Source organism: Clarias gariepinus, chromosome 5 (genome assembly GCF_024256425.1).
Source record: "Clarias gariepinus isolate MV-2021 ecotype Netherlands chromosome 5, CGAR_prim_01v2, whole genome shotgun sequence".
NCBI classification, from domain to species: domain Eukaryota; kingdom Metazoa; phylum Chordata; class Actinopteri; order Siluriformes; family Clariidae; genus Clarias; species Clarias gariepinus.
The window spans coordinates 22,246,250-22,270,503 of NC_071104.1; the positions used below are offsets into that span (position 1 = coordinate 22,246,250).

General features: G+C 34.6%; 2 protein-coding genes across 7 annotated transcripts in view; one reads left to right on the forward strand and one right to left on the reverse strand.

Moving 5' to 3' along the window:
• The window catches only part of LOC128523779 (uncharacterized), a 55,571-nt gene extending 42,814 nt beyond the window's left edge, over nt 1–12,757 (forward strand). The window contains exons 4-7 of one of the 3 annotated variants that reach the window (XM_053495907.1): nt 3,580–3,819; nt 9,601–9,693; nt 10,573–10,606; nt 11,907–12,757. In XM_053495907.1, the coding sequence (XP_053351882.1) occupies nt 3,580–3,819; nt 9,601–9,693; nt 10,573–10,589 (350 nt within the window). In that variant the 3' untranslated portion in view covers nt 10,590–10,606; nt 11,907–12,757. The other 2 variants (XM_053495905.1, XM_053495906.1) reach the window with 2 other exon arrangements.
• A 6,130-nt stretch (nt 12,758–18,887) lies between these two features.
• myo1b (myosin IB) overlaps nt 18,888–24,254 on the reverse strand; it is a 52,727-nt gene continuing 47,360 nt past the window's right edge. For 3 of the 4 annotated variants that reach the window (XM_053496203.1, XM_053496206.1, XM_053496204.1), the window contains 8 exons: nt 23,942–24,028; nt 22,550–22,624; nt 22,321–22,455; nt 21,710–21,816; nt 21,479–21,611; nt 21,230–21,382; nt 20,427–20,557; nt 18,888–20,338 (listed from right to left, as the gene is read on the reverse strand). In XM_053496203.1, the coding sequence (XP_053352178.1) occupies nt 20,209–20,338; nt 20,427–20,557; nt 21,230–21,382; nt 21,479–21,611; nt 21,710–21,816; nt 22,321–22,455; nt 22,550–22,624; nt 23,942–24,028 (951 nt within the window). In that variant the 3' untranslated portion in view covers nt 18,888–20,208. The remainder of the gene's footprint in view (nt 20,339–20,426; nt 20,558–21,229; nt 21,383–21,478; nt 21,612–21,709; nt 21,817–22,320; nt 22,456–22,549; nt 22,625–23,941; nt 24,029–24,254) is intronic. The other variant, XM_053496205.1, reaches the window with a different exon arrangement.

Here is a 24,254-nt window from a genome sequence, read left to right on the forward strand (position 1 = left end):
AGATTAAAGTCCAGTTTGTTTCTCGAGGCTCAGGTAGACTGTGAAAAATTCCAGTCCTGAACAGAGACTAATCATCTCTGTGTTTTTGCAACACTGCACAGAAATGGACACACATGGACAATATTCATCTGTGCACACACCCCAGTACACTGTAGACCGGACAATCATGGACATAGCATATTTGCACACATTGCACATTCACACACTTCTGGACATTTTTCATTCATTTCCAACTTTTATTGGCATTAAATTAATTTTGTTTTGTACAAATAGGTTTTGATATAGATTATAGATTTCTTATATACTTTACATTTCTTATATATTTTTGAAAAATTTATATTTTGTTCTACTTTCTTATAGTTAAGCTATTTAATTCTTGTTTCTTTTTTATTTCTCTTTCTTATTTCTTTTTAATTGTTTTTAAAAAATTTAAGGTTACAGGCGGTCGTATAAGCATTTCACTGCATATCGTACTGTGTATGACTGTGTATGTGACAAATAAAAATTTGAATTTGAATATATGTGGAGGACCTAAAATATCCCTGACACTGCTCCTTAAACCATTGCGCTTTTGTTTTGGACCTGTGATTATACAGAAAACATTTGGTCAGATATTCTTGTCCTAATTCAAAATTTGTTTCCTGATTTTGTTTCGATCTTTCTGTAAAAGCCGTTATTTTATTTTATTTTATTTTTTTATTTTTTTTGACTGCAAGAATGAGTAGGAGGATAAATATTTTTAAATAAATTGAATCTTTATAATTGCTAAGTTCTTTATTATTCATAAATGTACATTTAAAAATAGCACACCCCTCTTTCTTGTATTCAAAATGAAATTATGAGACATTTATTACTAAAGTAGTAAGTTTTTAAAAAGCTCCAAAGCTACAAAATTTTACATTTCCTACTTCTGGTCCTCCTTTGTAGTTTTTTCCAGATGTGTTTATATATATATATATATATATATATATATATATAGGTGCAGAATTGTCTCTTTTGTGTAATGTACATTTATATTATAGCACCCAGGATTTATATTGCACATAATATTTGATATTGCATATAGAGTAGTAGTGAGATTGCACACCGGATATATATAAATATTGCACAGGATTTTCATAACATTGCATAATTAGTGGTTTTGCAAGTTAAGTTGTTACGATAATATTGCACAGTGTATCAGGGCATTATAAAGTTCTAATGATTAATTCTGTCATGACAGCTCCCGAATGAAGGGGGAAGATTTACAGAGTTGCCACTGGTATAAATGACGTCCTGTGGCATTCAGTTTTAGACTTTGGTAGTCTCAGTCTGTGGCTGAACGTGCTCCTGTATGACATCAGTGGATCTTGTAGGGGATGTGATGTATTGTCCATGATACTGAGACGTTTTTTAGCATCCTCCTCTCAGATATCTAATCTAGAGACTGCAGCTCCACTCCAACGACAACAAGCTCATCAGAAAAGCGGGCTCTAAGTCTGTTGGTATGAGATAATTTTAATCTGCTACCCCAACAAACTACAGCAGAGAAGACAATGCTGGAGACTACAGAATGGTAGAACATCTGAAGCATGGTTCTGCATACATTAAAGGACTGAGAAAGTACAGGCGACTCTGACCTTTTTTTGTACACAGCATCAGTGTTCTTTGACCAGTCCAATTTATTGTCAATGTGAACACCCAGGTATTTGTAGAATATATGTGTGAAACGTATATTTGAACCGCCCTTAGACGAAGCAGTTCTTGGAAAAACTGTGCAGCTTTTCTTCGTTTGTTTTCATAATTTCCAAGACTCGTTAAATTAATCATAGACGACTCTTATGGCTGACAGCATTGTTATTACTGGACAGAAATCCAACACGCCATTTTGTCGGGGTTAATACCGGAAGTTTACGCCCTTTTATAACCGAAAGCAACCGACATCATGGAGAAGAGTGGTCACTTGCTCGCGGTGTTCCTTTTATTTAATTTTAATGTCGGTAAGTTAAATCTGCAATATGTAAACATATTTACTGTTTATGATGTAAATGTGATATAAAGCGTTATAGCAGCAATGTGTAGTTTTGGCTAAGCTTAAAAAAATACAGATTAGCACAGTTTTGGGTGGATCCGAAAAATAGAGTCGTCATTTATCTCGATCAACATTTAGATTTGAGTATTATTTTCTGTCTGTGACGATGAAGAGTTTAGTTCATTTATTTTTGTTTCACTATTATAGCAAAAGAAGGATTGCAGTAAACATCACATACGCTAGCGGAAGTTAGCTGATTAGCTCTTTGGGACAGAAAAGTGAAGTCACCTCTTCCTTTAGCAAGGCGTATAGTATAAGCTTATTAATAATTTCCTTACTTTATTCGTATATAGTATTTAGGAATGTACCTAGTTTTGTATTTTGACAGTATGAAATGGATTATGATTCATATACATTTACATCTGTATTTTTTTATTCAGTTCTGTTTTGTGCTTTGTTTCATTAGGTGGGGCGGTTAATATTTATATCGCCACTAGAGCTAATTACACTTTTCGTTCAAACATTATTGGAACATTTCAATCTATTCAGTGGACACACAATAATAACTTAGTGGTTGAGTGGGAACCTCCATATTTTCCTGAACCTGTCTGGTATCGATACGGAGATCGAGGACAACTTAACATTGCGACTGGAGATCTCACACTCACGATGGTGAAGAAAGCGGACAGTGGTGTATTTAAAGGTCAATTCCAGGTGAACAATGCTCTGCAGTATGCTGAACACACAGTTACAGCAATCGGTAAGTCTTATTCTGTATCTTAGTCTTCTTAACTTTATACCACCAGTGTGCTATTAAATTCTCCTGTTTGAAGCTGTGGGTTAGATTCTATGACAGCATGGTTCTATAACAGTACAGTACATTCATGCCTTTATTTATACCTTTCTGTAGAAACAGCTAATTAACAGTGGTGGGTGTGCTACATGTTTAAGCCTGTTTATACATGTTTTTAAAATTTTATTTAAAGATTAAATTTAAAGTTTATCATCATTAATGCAGTGATGGGTTTTATAAATAGTTTTTTATTTAACATTTATAGAAAGAGTTTTGGGTGCCAGCAATGTATGACGGTCAACAAGTATCCACGGTCTGTTTTTTTTTTTTTTTTTTTTTTTTTGGTAAAAATAAAAAGCTGTTTCTTTCATGGTTTTAAAAAGAGTGGCTGTGAGGAGTATTTGCTATAACATAAGCGACAACAGGAACTTTAATTGAAGACATTGTATAGTTATTAAATATAAACTAAAACTATAAACATAAAAATCAAAAGTGTTTTTAAGTAATAAAATGTTAGAAATTGATGTAATGTAAGAGCAGTAAAACACTTTGAGTTGTGCTCTTTTAGGTATAACCCCTACTGTTTTGACATATTTTGATAGCATATGATGATAGCATATTCCATCATGTTTTATTCTGTACATATCATATTTGTACCCTTTTTATACAACTTTCAGTCAGGCAGTATTTTACTATATTCATCTACATTGCCCAGAAATATGTACATTACAATACGTGCTATTTTGTGAAAATATTTTACGCATTTTTATTTCAGATCCAGTTCCAAAGCCTTCAGTGACTTGTGTGAGGCACAACGAGACACAAGTAACACTAAAGTGTAAAGTGAACTCTCCAGTGCAGCCTAAGTTTAAATGGACAGGACCGAATGAGTTCTCTCAAGATGGGGACAGTCTTCAAATCAGCAACACAGGAACTAGTGCGATCTATTACTGCATTGTATCAAATAATGTGAGCAATGACTCAACAGAATTCAATCTTTCGAAATGTTTCCCAGGTAATGTATTTGTTTGGGGTAAAAACATTTATATCTTAATGCTTTAAAGTAGGGATGCACTGATAACTCTTTTTTTCAGACCAAATTTGAACAAAAGTAAATAGATGGATAGATAGATATGCACTTTATTGATCCCGAAGGAAATTCCATTTTTTCCATTTGGGTACTTAAAGATGTTGAGCACCAACACAAGTACTTGGCATGAGAGACATTGGGCTGATGCTGCAAATTCAGATATCAGCGGTGAAGTTGAAGGCTGAAATTTCCTGTGATGGGCTGTAAATTTGCTTTTCAGAAAAAACAGCAGCTTTGGTAGTATTTTTTTCTTTTTTCTTTTTTAGAATATGGTAACGGTATGGTAAAATAACATCTTATAACATGCAATTGTGCTTACAAGAAAGGTCATAAATTATTACATATTTGCAATTATATCTACCAGGAAATTGCCTCCTTTACATACAGTTTTATGGTACTTCAGGTCTATGGCGGCAGCTCATAAACAACATTAGAGTCTCAACATTATTCATGAAGTTGCAACATAAACTACATAAAAATGTTTTACATTTAAAGAATTAAGATTTTTTGTTTTGTTTAATATGCAATGCCAGTTAAATGTTCGAACACAAATTTGGATTTACTTACTTCATTGTAAAACAGTACTGGATTATTCAGAACTATGAAATAACACATATGGCATTAGGTAATTTAAGTAACAACAACAAAAGTCTGTTGTTATTTTAGGGCATCTGTTCTGAAATAGTTCTCACCACAAAACTCACCATTTTACAGCACCTCAGATTAGAGCAGTGGTTCTCAAAGTGTGGGGCGCGCCCCACTAGTGGGGAATACAGATATGACAGGTGGGGCGCAATGAACGGTATGGGAATTAGTGGAAAATAATAGGAAAGTATGCTTTTCTTTATTGATTTATTTAATCTTTATTTTCTTTATCAGACACTAGAAACTAAATAATGACACAGAAAGAAATGGATCATTAATACAAGTAAATTAAAATAACATCAGAGTAAAAGTGGAACCATAGAGCAACAATAACGGTTTAACGTCGGCATGTTAATTCCAGAGGAACAATATATAAGGAAACATTCGGTATTATATATATGTCATTTCATTTATTCCAATGCGTATGCTGATGTTTCTGTATTTTTGTTAAAAATTACTATTTTATCAGGCAATACTAGTCTGGCATTTCTAGTTTCCACTGAGGCAACAAAGTTGCTTTTTGATCCTTCAGGCGCTGAACAGAAGGGAAGATCAATATCGTTCTACGCTTTTTGTTGGTGTGCGGCATTTTGTGATGATCCCTAAATCATTCGTTGTGCCGTAGAGAATAATGGTGTTTATGCTTTTAAACGTGTATAATTAAAGGCAGATGTAGCTTAAAGACAATGTAGAGAGGAAATATATGTGAGTATCTTATTTGCGGGTTTATTTACGCAGCTGTTGAATTCGGAGATGCGAATATAAAACTTACTTTACGCGGACACAAACAGGTGTTATGCGCTAAAATTCCCCCCCTGCCACGGATTGCCCAAACCCACCCCCACCACATACACACGTAATCTCTATCAAATATTATATTAGGACATACATTCAAAGGTTTATTATTATCGAATATATTATTACTATTATAATTAACCCTAGGCACGTGACAGCCGTCGAGACGATTAATACAAATCCCCCAAAATGATTATTTTATTGCACATTTATTTTGCAGGGGGTTTTCAATGTACAAATAACAAATTATTTATTACAAATTAAACTAAATTAATATTCTTTGTGGTAAAAAATTACGGTGGTGAAAAGAAACGATTTTTATTATGAAATAAGCAATATAAAAATATACATGTGGTATATAATATATATATATATATATATATATATATATGTATATATATATATATAAAATTAATATATTTTTCCCCCATACAACCTTTTTTTATATATATTGCTTACTTTATAATTTAATTTATTTATTATAATTTGTCATTTGTAAACCATAAACCTATGAATTTAGGTGGGCAATCCGTGGCCTAGGTCGGGGGCATTTTAGACCATAACACAGTAGCGTACTGTATGTAGTGAGCATAATAACATCAATGGATACATTTGTTACATGGACCACAAATAAGCAGGTGATTCAGCCCTATCAGCCCAATCAACCAAAAATCCAGCCGAAAGGAAAACATGATGAAGCCTATGTTGCGCTTGGATTCATGGTGGGGATGGGGGCAGAGGAGAGACCTCTGTGTGTTTTGTGTCTTAAACCGCTGGCAGCAGACAGCATGAGACAAAGTAGGAAGACACTTATCGACAACACACCCCACGTTAATAAACCACTTAACTTCTTTGAAAGAAAGCTCTAGATAAGTGACAAAGTAAGCCTGTTATAACAATTGCACGTGTATTTTATCTGTTTTGAACTTGGTGTTATTTGATCTTACTGGTTTAAAAATAGATTTTTCAATAAATAGTACACATGGCCGTTTTCGTTATCATTTTGTTGACAAGTGGGGCTTGAAAATTCGCCCACCACCTTAAGTGGGGAATGACAGAAAATGTTTGAGAACCACTGGATTAGAGCCTGATGAAGGCTTTACAGAGCATACAGTGCATTCGTAAAGTATTTACAGCGCATCACCTTTTCCACATTTTGTTATGTTACAGCCTCATTCCAAAATGAATTAAATTAAATTTTTTCCCTCAGAATTCTACACACAACACCTCATAATGTCAACATGAAAAGTTTACTTGGGGTATTGGCAAATTTATTAAAAATAAAAAAAATGAAAAATCACATTAAAAAAATGTACATAAGTATCCACAGCCTTTGCTCAATACTTTGTCGATGCACCTTTGTCAGCAATTACAGCCTCAAGACTATATGAATATGATGCCACAAGCTTGGCACACCTATCCCTGACCAGTTTCGCCCATTCTTCTTTGCAGCACCTCTAAAGCTCCATCAGGTTCGATGGGAAGCATCGGTGTACAGCCATTTTAAGATCTCTCCAGAGATGTTCAATCGGATTCAAGTCTGGACTATGGCTGGGCCACTCAAGGACATTCACAGAGAGATGTGCCATGTGCCTTTTACTAAGAAATGGCTTCCATCTGGCTACTCTACTATATAGGCTTGATTAGTAAATTGCTGCAGAGATGGTTTTCCTTCTGGAAGGTTCTTCTCTCTTTACAGGGACCTCTGGAGCTCTGACAGAGTGACCTTCGGGTTTTTGGTTACCTCCCTTTTTGGTCACTTTTTTCATGGTGTCATTATTGGGTGTTGTGCGTAGGATTCTGAGGGGAAAAAATATTTAATCCATTTTAAAATAAGGCGGTGACATAAATTGATGCGCTGTGAATATTTTCTGGATGCACTGTAGCAGATACTGTACATCTTAATATAAACTGTTCAAAGGAGTTGCATATTTTGGATGCACTGTTTTACAATGTAGAAAATAAATAAAAATCAGGAAAGACCATGAAATTAGAAGGTTTAGAAGATTAGTTTATATTCACACAACACACATCCAGTGCATTTTGAAAAATGTGAATGTCAGAAAAAGTATATTTTCTTTAGTAATTTATTTTAAAAAGTGAAAGTTAAAAATAAAATTTTTTTGTACGGCGGTTTATGTATTAATATTTGGAGAATTAGTCTCATATCCATTAGACATGCTTACACTAGACTCAAAACCCCACAAGTGCATTAGCCGTGAAAATTGGTTCATGGTTGTTGACAAATTTCTGCCTACACAATTCTACTGTACAAGCACATAGCACAGTTGTGGAACAATACCCGATACTAGTTTCAGTATTGGTGCATCCCTGTTTTGATCTGTAGTGTACTGTTAGTCTTGCATGCTAATAGTTTAGATGTACAGTGGAACCTCGGTTTGCGAGCGATCCGCAAGACGAGAAAAAGTGTTTAATAAAATGAGCAAGTCTTGATTTATAAGTACAGAATATCATGTAGTACGCATGAGCATTTTTTTTTTTTTATATAGAGCTTCACATGATCACAACTGAGCCAATGGTTTTTCTTTCTCACGCACTGGAGGATTGTGGGTAATCGTCTCCCCTGCTGGGTCTTGGTGCGTCTCTCACTGGTACAATTAACATCCATGCACGTGTGTACTGTTTACTGTAACGTGTGCGCGCGTAAACCATCTTTTATTTTGTGTTATTATAACACGTGTGTGCGCATCTGTAAAGCAAAAGCAAGTCTCATTGGAAAGGTTAAAGATTAATTTTTTCTCCCTCTCTCTCTGTCAGCATGCACTGATTCTGTTAGTGTGTGCGTGGACAGCGTGCCCCATCCCTCCTCCTCTTGCCTTCTCTCTCTCTCACACACACACTGCCTATTTAGTTTATAGGTTGGCACCATGTCCTCTTTACAGACGTGGTGAGTGATACAACTGTAACATACTTTGGCATACTCTTGGGCATGAGCATGAGGGCATATTGTGTAAATAAATAAGAATGTACAGAAAGAAAGAAATTTAAAGAAACAATGTCTAAACATGGGACTCCTAAGTAATGAAATAAAAAGGCAATCATTGAGCTTATGTTGCGGGTTCCATGTGTTTCACCATCAATGCTTGTTAGCTGTTACTTATTATGGAGAAGTAACAAGTGGGTGTGAAGTGGCAATTGACCATAAAGTAAATAAAGATAGGGAGAATAGAAATAAGTAGTGAAAAAATGGTTATGCTCAACTTGTTCAGACTTTACTTAGATAGTATAGATAATTGGTGTAAACATTGTTCCTTAATATGCTCTTGCTGTATTTCACTTACACAGAAAATTAGCACTGCCCAGTTTTTGGGACCTGAGCAGTATTATCAGAAATTTTTATAAAACAGAGAGGGAGAGCATGGAGTAAAGGAATTTGTTTGATTTAACTAGGTAAATTCTGAGTGAATTGAAGTATTTTAGCTATGTTGTGTTCTTCCTTATTAAAGTAACCAAGTAATTTTTTTTGCATTTGCACACACACACACAGTCTAACGGAAACACCGCTCTGTCATGATTTTTTTTTTTAAGTGAAGTGCAGGTTAATTAGTTTCATATTTACTTTACTGCACTGATTCCATTAATGTGTATGCGCACTCTAGTGTCATAAGAGATGTTCCTTCTTAATTTTCCCAAAGAGGCAGTGTTTCCGTTAGATAGGGAGTGTGTGTGTGTGTGTGTGTGTGTGTGTGTGTGTGTGTGTGTAAAAGTTGTCCCACACAAATTAGAGAGCATGAAGGGTTATTGTGTAAGACGTAAGGAGGGAGAGGGGAGAGTGCCATTCCTCTCCTCCTCTTACTTTAGCTTTACACGTGCGCACACACACACACACACACACACACACACACACACACACACACACACACACACACACATACATACTCAGTACGTACGCACAAACATTAACGGAAGCCCTTATCTGTCAGGGTTTATTCTTATTTTTAGGGTAAAGTGCAGGTTAATTTGTTTTATTTTTACTTTATATATTGTATTAATTATTTTTATGTATTTCCTTTTTTGGGCTGTGGAACAAATAATCTGCGTTTTCATTATTTCTTTTAGGGAAAAGTTGATTTACGAGTGTTTTGATAAACAAGCCCACTTCCGGAACTAATTATGCTCGCGATCCAAGGTTCCACTGTACTTTGTTCAGCACAAAGCACTTTTTTGACACGATTACTAAAGCATGTGGAATGTCAAATAATAATAATGATTTCTTATTTTAATACTATTGGTATTTTTTTGCAGATTTCAAGTCTGAGATCAATATTGCTGCTATTGTCGTACCTATAGTGATTATAGGTCTTGCTTTAGTGGGTATTCTTCTTTGGAAAACAGGAGGTATGACATTTTAAAATTAATTAAGTATTCACAAGTGTGTTTGCAATTTTGCTATCATTGCAGATATTGTTATAAAAAATATTTGCATGCCTTTAGAGAAAGCAACATGTACTGTATTACATAACAGACCTGTTTTCAGGTGGAAACAAACAAAAATCCTAATGTAAGGTCCTGGGTTTTGTCTGAAAATAGAAAGAGTAGCAAAGTTACCAGAATTACCAGCACAAATTTACAATATAAAGTTCTATAAAGATAACTAAAGACCATTTAAAATAAACATTTTTACTGAATGTGTTGGAGAATATGCCTATGTTGCTTTCTTTACAGGCATGTACAACGTTCTTTTGTAATGTTATTTATTTATTAATTTCAATTTATGTTTGGAAAATATGGTGCCTACAACTTTTGCACTGTACTCTATATATGAGACGTATAGAGACACACACAGATTATTTTTTAACATTATATATCAGATTATATTCATATATGGATTGATCTGAAACCAACCTAAATTTGTTTTGATACAGCCAGGTTATTTAACTCCCTGTTTTCTTTAGTACAAATAATAATTTCCATGTACACTGAGGTGAAGGTGGTTTTGCATCCATCTAATCCTTTGTTCAAAAATGTAACATTTAGAAAACTGATAATTCAGTCTGAAAATCTGATCATTTGGCTGAGCTGTATGAAGCTTTTGTAAATTGTTGTCCACATGTGGACAGAATGTTGGTACCATTCCACCTTTGTGGTAAACATATACTGTAAGAGCAACTCTAAAATTTTTAAATATATATAAAAAAGAAGCATATTAGACATTTCGCTTATGTCGGCCTGTACTTTCCCACCTATATAAAATCTAAATAATTTTTTCCTTCTCAGTTCAAACCTGTAGATAAGTCTGCACTTCTTGTGTGTAAGTAAACTGCTGCAGCACTGCTAAATGCTTACGCTTATATTTTTTGCGCCTATTTAGTTTATAGGTTGGCACCATGTCCTCTTCACAGACCTGGTGAGTAATACAACTGTAACATACTTTGGCATACTCTTGGGCATGAGCATGAGGGCATATTGTGTAAATAAATAAGAATGTAAAGAAAGAAATTTAAAGAAACAATATCTAAAAATGGGACTCCTAAGTAATGAAATAAAAAGGCAATCATTGAGCTTATGTTGCTGGTTCCATGTGTTTCACCATCAATGCTTGTTAGCTGTTACTTATTATGGAGAAGTAACAAGTGGGTGTGAAGTGGCAATTGAACATAAATAAAGTTAGGGAGAATAGAAAAAAGTAGTGAAAAAATGGTTATGCTCAACTTGTTCAGACTTTACTTATAGATAATTGGTGTAAACATTGTTCCTTAATATGCTCTTGCTGTATTTCACTAACACAGAAAAATAGCACTGCCCAGTTTTGGGACCTGAGCAGTATTATCAGAAATTTTTATAAAACAGTGAGAGCATGGAGTAAAGGAATTTGTTTGATTTAACTAGGTAAATTCTGAGTGAATTGAAGTATTTTAGCTATGTTGTGTTCTTCCTTATTAAAGTGACCAAGTAATTTTTTTTGCATTTGGTTTGAACAAGCTTGGCTTTAAATAGCCTTTTGTAGTAATCAGATACTGTAAGTAATCAGTCTTAAGGCAATTAAAAAAATTAAATGTTTATAAAAAGAAACGTGGATAAGTTACATTTTTTAAATATTTTGTTTAGATCTGTTTGGATTTGGTACAATTAGTTTACTTGCATTGATAACAAACATATTGCAAGCAAGTGTTAATAAAGTGCATTTTGGTTGTCAAAAGTGGGAAAGGAGGCTAAAGATAAACTTCTTGTTTTAACCAGTTGACATTTGCCTTATGTACAGCATCACAGAATTGCCTAACTTGTTGAGATTTTTGAGCAATGCATGTCGCCATGCTTTTCTATTTGCTGCAGTGATTTTTCTTTGCAGAAAATTACATCTGTCCGTTCTCAAACTAGAATTTGTATTGTGCCATTGTTTAAGCTTACTAATACTGCACTTATTAATTCTATTAACAATGCTCTATTACAATAAATTATTTTTTTTATTATTGTTTACATAAAACAAACAAATTGATAAGTATTTTTACTGTTTGCTTTTTTGTTTGACAGTGCATTGTGTATTTTTATTTAATGATTATAATCAAAAGTGAATTACCTTCTTACCTACTTACTGACTTACATACTTACAGATGCAGGGAAAAATGAAGGTGCAAAAACAGATCGGACTAACAGCCCCCATACTGAAGAGGAGGGTATGCCATTAGGTAGCTAAAATGTTGTAAAGAATAATCTGAAAACAAGAATTGTCTGGATTCACAGGAGGAACATGTTGAAGAGTCAAATTGGACCTGAGCTAAACCTGGTTTGCCAAGTTCCTCTCATCTAAATTATAATTTTTTTTTTTCAAAAATGCCTAAAGAGGGGGAAAGTTTTTTTCTTTTTTTTTAATGTATCCATGTGCAAATATGGCTTTTATTAATTGTATGTTTTTATTCTTTAGTCTAATCCTTTGATTTGATTTGAGTGTGTTTTTTCCTTTTTAGTTTGTTTTTGTTCTTAAACTCTCTATTGTCTGATGCTCACTTTTATATATTAGATGTACAAAGTGCACAGAGCGAATGTGTTTATTATTGCCCTCTTATAAGCATGTATTTAAAAATGTACAGCGCCATCTGTATTGTCTGAATGAAGAGGTCAGTTTTATTTTATGATATTAGGGCATTTTCCATTTAAATTTCAAAATAGCTTATTTTCTCTTCGTCCCTAAAATTACTTTTTCGCAAATATTTTAAATGTACAGACATGCTGACTTTAGTTATATGTATAGAACTAGTGCTAGAGAAGTTTGGAAATCTAAGAGTAACAGTGGATAGATTATTTTTAGTCACAGTTTGAAATAATGTTTTTGAAAATTTGGCCGATCTTCAATAAGTGTGGCTGTGTATTGACATTTGATGGCCAATGAAATCATCAGAGGGTTGTTTTACAGACACTAATGTTTAAAGTGTTAAAAAATAAAAAGCAGACCATTTGAAGACTGTGAGTGAAGCAGATGTATGTGTGTAGGTTTAAATGTAGGAAAACAATAAGGTTGGAAAATATCTTCATCCCATTTGGATATTGCTTCTGTGAGATAAGATCAAGCCAGGTGACGCAGTGGCATAGTGGTTAGCATTGTTCCCTTGCACCTTCTGAGTTTGATTTCCGCCTCGCCTTCCATGCTCGGTGGGTTTTCTCCGGGTACTCTGGGTTCCTCCCAAAGTCCAAAGACATGCAAAGTAGGTAACTTGGTATTCCCAAATTGTCTGTAGCTTGTGTGAGTGCGCCCTGGGATAGATTGGCACCCTGGCCATGATGTACCCCGCCTACAGATAGTCTCCTGGATTTTACCAGGCCTCCATGACCCATTTACTGAATAAGTGGTATAGAAGATAAATTAAGTTTAAGCCACCACCACAGGACATCCAGAACTTCTTTCTTTGCTCTCTTTGCTTATGTTTCTTTTTCTTTAGGCAAAAGAAATGGTTGCAGTGTTAAATATGTATATTATGTTTTGTTAAGAAGCAGGAAGATATTCTGCTTTTAATGTTTGCAGAAATTGTGATTAGATACAATAGAGTGCAGTTCAATGCTTGAAATTCTTTGATGTGTTTTGGAAAATTTAACTAGAATTATAGTCAGAAAAATCCCAAAGATTTTTCTGACTTTATCAAAAAAACAAAGTGAAAACTCTGTGCAGTCACTAATATTGCTGACTTCATTGAGGGAGGCATTGTCCTCTTGCGCATGACAAATTTCATATTATAGTATATTCCAAAAATGGTAGAAATGGAAGGGGTGATCAGCAATTACTAACAATTGTACTAAAAATGTATATAAATTTTTTTATCTAGCGTACAGTACATAAGCTTAACATGTTCAATATTTCAATGTAAATGTATTATATATTACACTTAAAAACATTGGACTACGCTAACACAGTCATCAGCTGTACAAACTGCTTCTGACACTCGAATATGAAATTAAATGTCTCCTAGTCTTTTTAATGTCTGACTTTGTCAATTAAAGTGCGGCTAATCACTTTAACTGAGTGTATAATGAGCGAAACTACAAACCAACCTGTAACTGTGTTATGCTTAATAAAGTACTACTCACTTATACACACTAAAATATATATGCCTGTTTATTAAAAAAATTAGGCCATTATATATTTACAGCAGTTTCATTCAAGTGGTTTGCCCAAATTAAATATAAGCTAAAACAATAGTGGAAAACTTTTAATTAAGAACTAATAGACAATTGGGACTGTTTTATTAAACATTTTACATTAGTAGTTTTTCTTCTCATTAAATTCCAAGAACTACTGATTTCTGATGACCACTAAGAAAACATGTCAAATGGTGTTAGGTTTGGTTCTATTTGGTCTTCTATTCTTAGTTTTGATGCCATGTTGGATGTTATAGATTTAACAATTGAATATATCTGTATATTGATTAATGTCAAGCAAATAAATGAAAATACAATATAGCTTATTTAAAGGTCAAAAGTACAGCTTTGTTTACTTTTTTTGCTGTTTGTAGCTATGTTGATTTATGTTCATAGTGTTCTTCAGTTGTATTCTTTGGCATTTCCTGGTTGAATGATGGGGGTACAAGTTGCAACCTCTAGTCAAATGAGCATAAATCCCTAATGTAGTATACTGACTATCAAGATGCGGCCTTCTTAGTTGTACAAATGCTGTGCACAGGAAGAACATGCAAACTCCATGCACACAGAGACGGGAATCATTCCTGGCCGGGAAGTGAACCTGGACCCTGGAGGTGCAAGGCGACAGTGCTACATGTACAGGGTAGGGATGGAAAATTATAGGGGGCTAGATGCAAATCTTAACACCATGTCCAGCAAGTGGGTCAAATGAACATTACTGTGCATCCTTCCTATCTTTAAATGAGTAATGCTGTATTTACAAATACTTGCTTTAGTTTAATTAATACATATATGTTAATTTGTTAAATTTACATCACTGACTGTACAATTTGTTGGTCTGAATAGCTGAATATACATCAGCTATCACAATTAGTTTGGTAGCTTCCACTTTCAAGGTAATTCAAAAGCAGCAATCTTGGTCAGAGGGCTGAGGAATGACCCTGACATGTAAGGAAGGTTTGCAGTATTGAATTACATGCGTCAAGCAGTGTGGATTATTCCAACAGCACTCAGCACTTTCCATAAACCAGATTGACTGTAAGCCACTCAGTGTCTTGGATTACAATTGAAGATTTAAACAGCTCCATCACAGAGGGGTCAATAGTTGCATATTGGAACGGATGTTCTAATGCAAGCAGTAAAACTGCTAACAATAGCTGGCATGCATCATATGTGAGGCAAGCTAACATCTCCCAGACATAGAATCCTTGGCTCCTTTTTTAAGAAGGGTAGGGAATTCCTGCTTAGTCGTATATGATTTCAGGTAATTGTTTACACTTAAAATGGCTCAGATCACTTTTTTGACTTCTTACTTTGCATACGAGTTATTATTATTTAGGCTGCAACTTTTGGGGCAGTTTCACCTGAACCATAGTGAGTGCTCAGGTCATCTACAGTGAGCTTAAACCATGTGTACATGAGAACAATCCTGCAGGATGGTTTGTTCACTTTGAGCTGAAGCAATTTACAGTAGAGGTCACCTTAGTAGATTGATAACCACAAGGAGTGCCTGTTATATTAAAAATAATATCCTTAAATATGCAGGAGGAATGGAGTCACATTTCCAGGCAGGTAAAATGAAAAAAAAAAAAAAAATAGACACCATTCACACACACACACACACATTTATACCGACAGACATAAAACATAGTATTGGTGCTTAAAAAGTGTCTCATATACAGTAGAGGAAAGACTGAAAAAAGTGAATTTTCAGATAGGATCACATAAAACCAAATTTCTCGATCCATACTTCTTTTTTTGTAAATATGCCTACATATTTATATATTTATTAGATAAAAAGAAGGGGGAAAAAACACATTTTGCGAAATAGAATTTCATGACTTTTCTGTAACTTTTTTAAATTCAAATTTTTCATTTAGTCATTCAGATGAAATTTAGATTACACAAAAAATAGAAAAGTGTATTATTTAAAAAAAAGTGTATTTTTCTAAAATGAAAAATAGTTATGATATTGAAACATGGATTTAACAAGGTTAAGGATACCACAAATTTTATCTGGGAAAAAAATTGTATGGAATGCTTTAATTTAAGCATTTTACAGGTCGTATGTTTCTGGAAGTGTACACCAATTGTAGTATCAATATTCAAAGAAATATGAATAATTAGCATTTCAAATAATTATTGTTTAAAGCGAGACAGTATAGCGCTGACAAATGATCATTTTGGAGCACATATAAAATCCTCTCTTCAAAACAGCTGAAGTTAACAACTTGAAATTTTTAGGGAAACAAGATCGGTCGCTTCAATGTTACCACACATAATGCATTTTCTGTATTATAACATAAAAAAAAAAAATTCATTAGCACCAATACTGCGATTTGAGCAATAGTTTAGCATAACCACTTCACCTATCTGCTTGTTTTTTTGAACAGTTTAAATAAACACTAAACTGGAATGAAATCCACATAAAAACTGAAAATGTGAAACACACACAGTAACCAGAATCCTGCAGATGAAGCAACAATGTTACCAACAGCACAACTCTGCTGCCCTGGATGTATGCTGATTGCATCATATCTGATTCTATGTCATATGTTCAGTAATTCTGTTTTTTTTTTTGTGCAAAGTCTATGTTTGCATGCGCAAGTGCACAAGAAATTATAATAGCTATTCTCACTTCCCTAAGTGGGGGCATTTTTTTAATTCCCTCTGTTAGTTCATGAAACAATAAATTAAAAAGAGGAAGGAAAGAAGTAGAAACATCACCCATGAGAAAGAGCAACACAGCTATAGCAACTGGCTATAAATAGAATTGAAAAGTCATGAAAGAAATCTGTCTTTCAAGAGCTAGATTTGTACTGGAGCATAAAACAATTTTTCAACCAAGTTTATAAAAGACAGACATAAGGCTTGATTTCTATACTTTCAAAACTTGAAAAACTTAATTTGGGGATCAGTGCCCTTAACTTTCCTAGATACAAAGTTCATTTTGTCCAGAGCAAGGCTAAGAGTATAAACCTGGACACAAGGGAATAATTTTCTCAAGGTTTCTTCCTGTTACCATCTCAGGGAGTTTTTCCTCACCAGGGACAATCTGACCATTTTGATTCATACACATTTCATACAAACTTAAATAGTTCTTTTGATTGTGTAAAGCTGCTTTGCGACAATGCCAATTGTTAAAAGCGCTATACAAATAAAATTGAATAGAAAAAAAATTTAATTTAATAATGTTGGCCTTAGTAACAAACATTTTGAAGATATAGTTTTTTTTCAAGTGAGTCTTTTTTGTTAAAACCTAAATAAAAGTAATTTTTATGAGTAAAGTTTTTGACCACATATCTTACTGTTCAATCCTAAAATGTGGTGACTAATAGTATTACATTATATTTCTTCAGTAGCTTTGCAGTAAATAAACAAAGATGATAATGTTCACCAAAACTGGTTCAAGGACAAAGTCAACAAGAATTATTATTAATTATCGATTATCTATAGGATACACACACTGAGCAAAACATTCAGTATAATTAAACAGCACATTATGCAGTCTTTTAAAAAGTGTATTAAAACTCTATGAATATTAAAATCTACCCTCTAGAGGGCAGTAGCAGACCATCTCATTTAGAAATGGAATCATTCATAGAATATAACTAGGTGGCAGTGTTCTATCTCAACAATGGTTTAAAAAACACACATCATTGTTCTGGTAAAACTAATTTAAACTAAATGAAAGCAGAAACAGTTTTTGTTACATTTTTAAATACTGTATCTGGTGAAACCGACCTATTATAATGATAATGAACATGACAAAAGATTAAGAAACAATATGAAACAAAAGAGAACAACAAAAATTTAACAAAATTTTCATAACATTTCCATCCAGATGGGTGTGCCTTCCTCACTCTCTCTCATTACTCCCCTTCAGTAAACTCCGCAGGAGGCTCGGCCTCTCCTGTTCCCAGACTTCAGACTGGTGGGAACTTGCTAAGGGTAGCACTGTAATTGGGTGCTATTTTTACATTCAACATGCACAATCTGTCAAGGTCTGCTCCTCAGGGATGTGCCACCAGCAGTATCCTTAAGCTGTGGAATTTCACCCAGGACAGCATTCCAGATGTGATAGAAAACATCTGGTCCCAGCTGCTCTGCCCCTAAGTACTCCATTTTGTCAACTCTAGATTTAAAAAGGTCCAGGGTAAAGGTCCAAGGATTTAAGGTAAAGTTTTCGTAGTTTCTGGCCTTTTGGCTCACAGGCAATATACTGTAGTTAATAATAAGCACAATGTGCTTAAACCAAATTGTACTGTACTACATGAAAAAAGGCAAGCTTTCCCCCCCTTCAAGATATGTATCATAATTTCCACTCCTACCATCTACACACTATTTGATAACAAAAAGTCTAACAATAACGAACTTTGATTTGCCTGACTTATTTGTCGCTTCACTTGAAAAAAAAAAAAAGCAAAAAAGGCTGCTTTTATTTTGTTGCATTTAATCATTACAGAAATAAATCCATGTCACGTTACGTTCAGGCATTGAAAAAAGACACTCGAAAAGTTATTTTCTCTTGAACTTCCTGACACAAAAAAGATGAACTAATGTATATTATACTGCAAGGAAGACGTACAGAACCAAAGAACAATTAAATTTGCACGATTTTCCCATATATCTCTCTCATGAAAAAGGATTTTTTTTTTCTGTAAAAAAAATAAATAAATTACAATCATCTTAAAAGTTTTTAATTTATTAAACACCTGCAAATGTTAAATTATTTCCCAGGGGCGGTCTTCAAAAATGTCTGGCAAGACCTTCATTAATTGAACAATACAAAATATTCACTGAAAAATAGAAAAAATCTAATACTAAGTACAGTTAAAAGCAAAGCACCCACTTTCCTGATCAGTGACAAAAGTCTAAACTGAAACAAAGTTTACCTGTGTGTTTTGGTGGTGTAGATCATACTGTGTTAGCATTCAATCATTAGAAAGTGCTATTTGACTAAAAAAAACCATCTGGATTAGTCCCAAGTAAATTACTGCATTAAAACCACCCATATTCAAGTGGTGAGAACGTGAAAAATATAAGAAATAAGTAAATAAATATAAACTTTTATTTATAGCCTTCTGCATACACAAAATAGGGTTTCCTGAAAATCATCCCTGTATAATTTAAGAATCGGCTAGTGTACACGCAGTTATGAGTATTTAGGCATGATGGGACAACTTCACTACACTTTTTATTGGGGAAAAGAATAAAAATTCTCCCTGTTGATTTCTGAAGCTAGATATCCGACTAACTAATCAATTTCCTTAAAAATCAGTCATGCCAAAAGCACTGATCAAAATCCTTACTCAAGCTGACATCACTCCATTCTAAGAACTGAGAATGTGAATCAAGCATGTTATTGGGGTTATGTGTGGTAGCTTTTTATTCTGCAAGGTCTTCCTGAGCACTCTAGCTGTCAGTTTTACAGATATTTCCTAAACACAGCAGGGTGAAGAACTAGAATCCTCTGAGAAATGAAAACACAGGATTATTGTGTAGTCTCAGGTTTGGGCTGTAGCTGTACTGCATTTTGTACAAGATTAAGGAAAAATAAGTAGTACACAATTTTACGTTTGAAGATCATTGAAAGTTTAGGTTTGTTGAGTGTACCATGAGGCTGTTGAGATATAAAATATTTGGCTCTGTAAATAATACAAGGAATGCATTATAAATAAGGTCTTACAGAAAGGATCAGTTCTTGCAAAATTATAAAAAATTGGCAATTTAGCTTTAAGATTGTGCACTGTGAAATTTTAAAAGTGTAAAGGAAAAACAAACACAAGAAAGCAAAAACAAACCAATCAATGTCTTACCCTTGTGTAAAAAAGTGCAACCTTATTTTTGTTAAGTAATAATCTGGAAATCAAACTAAAAGTCTCCCGTACAATGTATGTGCTCAGCACTTTGCCCATTGACATGAACATGCTCAGACACTACATGAGGTCAAACATCTATAGCATCATAATTACAACAGTTACCATTAATGCCTTGATTAAACAGAAATTTTAATACTACCCACCCAATACAGTGAGGAAAGCATCACCTCCTATCTCTATTACAAGGTAAATACGAGGTCTCCATTATGTACCCAAATACTGCTGTATGGAATATTTGAGTTGCGACAATGCACTGATTAAGTCTTTAAAAATATAAGATATGGCGATGATAGAACATCATAAGTCATACACAGTTTTTTGGAAACTGTTTGTTTTGGTTTGGGATCAAAAGTAAAGAGTCACAGGAATGGCACCCTGAAAGGAAGTGAAGATGGACTGGTCATTATGGGGACGGAACGGACACTTCCAGAAGCCGGTTGTTTTTACGTTTGCAGGAGACTTGATTGTTGCCCTTGGGTCCTCCGTGGATAAATTTGACACACACTTTATCCTGCTTGAACTGCACAAGGAATCTGCAAACGACATGGAGAGAATCAGGTATCACTAAAGCACCGTAAAAGTTCATTATGTTTACATAAAAACAGTGTGAGGAACACCTACTCATCTGAGATGTCAACACTGATCGGTTCCATGTCGGCTGAAGCAGCCCCTGTGCGATAGAGCTTGGTAATGATCTCAATTAGTCGATCACTGCTCAGCAGGAAGTCACCTTTGGCTGCTGATGCAGTGCCCTAAAGAGAGTGGTGTTATACTAAAATTAAGATAAAGGTCCTGATCAAACACTTTCTACACTTGAGTTACTTTATAGTATATTTTACATTTCAAAAAAATTATGCATTAAAGTAATTTAGAGGAAAAAAAATCCACCCTGAACAACCTGTTTATCAATTGCCATATGTAGTGTAGTCAGTGGCATCAAATATTTACTTTCAATTAATCTTTTTTTCAGGGCCATGTTAACATTTCACCTTAGTTAAGGTTTTTCTACATTATGCACAAGACTAGATCAGATCAGATGAGGTTTCAGAACTTTTTTCATGCTAATACAATCTTAACTATCATCATGCTTATCTTCGCACAACTGTGTCTTATAGCTGCACTGCAGTTTGTATTAGGATATTTCTCATCAACACTATGTCTATAATACACATTTCTTAAACAGTACCTGGAAAGCAAAGTTAATTTATTTTTAGGAGATAACAGTGAAATTGCACTAGCAATGACCTCCATTGCACTAGCAATGACATGAGAGCAATAACAAAAATACAATGCCAGCCCTTGAACTTGCATTATATAAAGCGCAGCAGAACTAGTTTTACATTTTACGTCCTTCTGGTTGGAATTTTTCTTTAAAAAATTTAAAATCATTTAATGTTTAATACCAGAACATTTCAGGGTTTTACCTCCTTGAGTTTAAGAGCAAAGAAACCATCATTCTGTGTGCTGACAGAAACACTGGCGAGATCGGGAAGCGGTACACTGGCCTTTAACTGACCCGTCTTCTGATCAGCCAGAACAAAGTGTTTCTTGGTGAGGAGGAAGATTCGGGAAGCACCCTTAAAATGGGACACAGCAGTAAACAGTTAATTAAGCCTAATATACATTTCAAGCCCTGACTTGCCGAGCCCCTCAAGCTGATTTCTGAAGCTCACCTTGCCATTAGCCCTGTTGATTTTATTGACCACATCTGCAAGAAGCACCTTCTCATCAACTGAAGTGTTTAGCTTCTGGTATTTAGGGTTTTTGTTAATCTCCAGATAATCTCCTTTAAAAGGCTGCCCCACACTATTGGAACAAATAAGAAACATCTTGCAGAGTGTCTTTTTGTGTGTGTGTGTGTGTGGGGATCAACATGTTTACAGTATACATGCTTTATTTCGTACCTGCTGGGGTACAGAGTTTTTTTGTCTTTGAAAATCTGACTTGCTTCCAGCTTCTCCTCATAGATGGCTTTCTTCTCTTCCGTGAACTGGCTTCTGTATTTCTTGCACTGAATTTTTGGTAAGCAGTGGGGAAGATTTATGGAGGGTTAAGTAGTGTCACTGATTAAGGATTGCCTTGTTTGGCCAAAAAGCTTCAGCAGACTAATTATTATTGGCAAAAGGCTCCTGAATAAATGCGTATATAACTTACTAAACATATTATATATGAAAAATATGCATAAAAAATGAGCTTGGGGTAAGCTATATTAGTAATGCATCTCTTGGTTAATTAAGATGTATCTATCAATTATACTTTTTATGTAGTACATCATCTGAAGTTATAGATTATAATAATACAATACAGTAAAACAAAACTTTTTTTTTTTTACATTCCACCTAGTTAAACAAGTGAAGGAGATGCTTTAACCTGTATGGCTCAAATGTAGATTTGTGAATACATTTACACATCTAATAATAAATAATTTTTAAGAAATCAACAATTAAATATATAATTTAAAGGGTAAGTACGCTTAAGGACAGCCTTGCTGTTGGATTGACTTGGAAAAACTGACCCTCCATAAATGAAAGATCTTTCGGAGTTCTTCATGTGTGCCCTCTAGAAACAAGTAAGACCTTGATGGCCAGCTCTTATCGACTGGCGACATTGAAGGCAACGTGTTCTTCAAACCAATGAAATACTTCTGCATCTGTAAATAAATGTATGTAAATAGAATGTCTTTAAACATAGCCATCTCTTTATAATGCAGAAAGTAAACGCAGGATGATTCCTAACAGACTTACTATTCTCTGGATGGTGAAGTCATAGATCTTCTTGCCAGCATTTGCTCTAAAGAACTTCCTGTATTCCCTTCGAACCTGTAAGGAAAAGCATCCAATGTATCACTGGCAATCAGTCAGACAGTTTGCACGACCGTTCTGATGAAAATCTGTGCAGTGATCCTTTCAGGAGAGAAGGTTAGTTTAAAACATTTGTTAGTAGAAAAACGGGGAATACGCATACAAAATGGGGAACCTGAATCCTTTACCAATGCCAGAAGAAATTCAAACAAATTCTGTAATGTTGCTATTCCTGTGGTTAAAGTAAGCAATTTAAGTGTTAAAAATACTATAAATATTAAGACAGTGGTCTCCTCTTTCAGGAAAGCATACAACAATAACTTCTAAAAGAATGACAATGCTAATAATGCCAAAAAAACATAATCATCATACAAAAAAGAAAATAATACCTACAAGATTTAAAAGAACACAAAAACCAAAAGTTCTATAAAACAACATGTACTAGGTTAGCTTGTTAGTTTGCAAAGCATACACAAATCAGGCAGGAGAACAAGTACATACATGGATGTAAAAAGGCAGGCAGACAGACGGACGGAAGGACGGACGGACAGACAGACAAAGAAAATCTGCAGGCAACTAGAATGGTGTCAGTGAAGATCATGGTTTTTGAAGATCCAGCATTAAAAACTACACTATTGCTAAAAAAAGGTCGGCAAAAAATATCTGCCCTTCACCAACCCAGAAGTGGCTTATCTAAATCCCTGGATTATGAGAGCAGATTTGCGTTAAGAAGCATAGCTGACCACAAACTCTCATTGCAAAAATTTTAAAATTTATCCTTACTTATTGCACATTAATCCATATCAGCCCAGAGGGATGCACAAGAAAATTATATTGTAGTCGAAGTATTTTAAGATGCTTGTGGACGTACAATCTGAACAGAATTTTATATCAATGCTGGATAACCAGCTTAGTGTTTGCATAAATTGTTATACCTAGAAATTTTTATCAATGCTAAAAGTTGAATAAATAAATGAAGTTAATGTTAAAACCTGGAACTCATTAATCTTTCAAGTTAATTTTTCAGATTTATTAGTTAAATGCCAAATTTTACCCTTTCCCTACTAGTGCATTGCAGCATCATAGCCCCATGTGAACCGGTAGTTGGGTACCTCTACCTTACCTACCTTGGATGCCACATATATAAAAAAAAAAAAAAACTGGGCAAAATTACATTTTATTAAGCAGAAATTTCCTGCAGAAATAAATGACATTCATGTCTATTTTATGGCTAGCTTTTTCATCTGACGGTGACACCATATAGTATAATTTACTTTCCCCCTTTCACAGAGTGGTTCATGATAGTACGGGGCCAGTGCACTAGTTGGCAGGTACCTTGAGTCCCAACCAGTAGGCCCAAATGACAGCGACAGCATGCTTACGCCTGGCCTCCTCCTTCAGCCGTTTTAGCTCTCTGCGTGCCTGTGAGAGAAGGAGGGAGAGTGACGAAGAATGCAGAAGAGAGTGAAGCTGTTGAAAACAGTAGAGCAGTATGAAGAGCAGGCACATAATCAGCCCAGAGCAGGAGCAAACTGGTGGGCACTCACACAAAGCTACACTGTATGTCCATTACCAGTGCGGTCAGATAAGGTGCTGGGCAGACGTTATGAATTTAGATCTGTGGGGTTATCCCTCTGAATCAAACTAT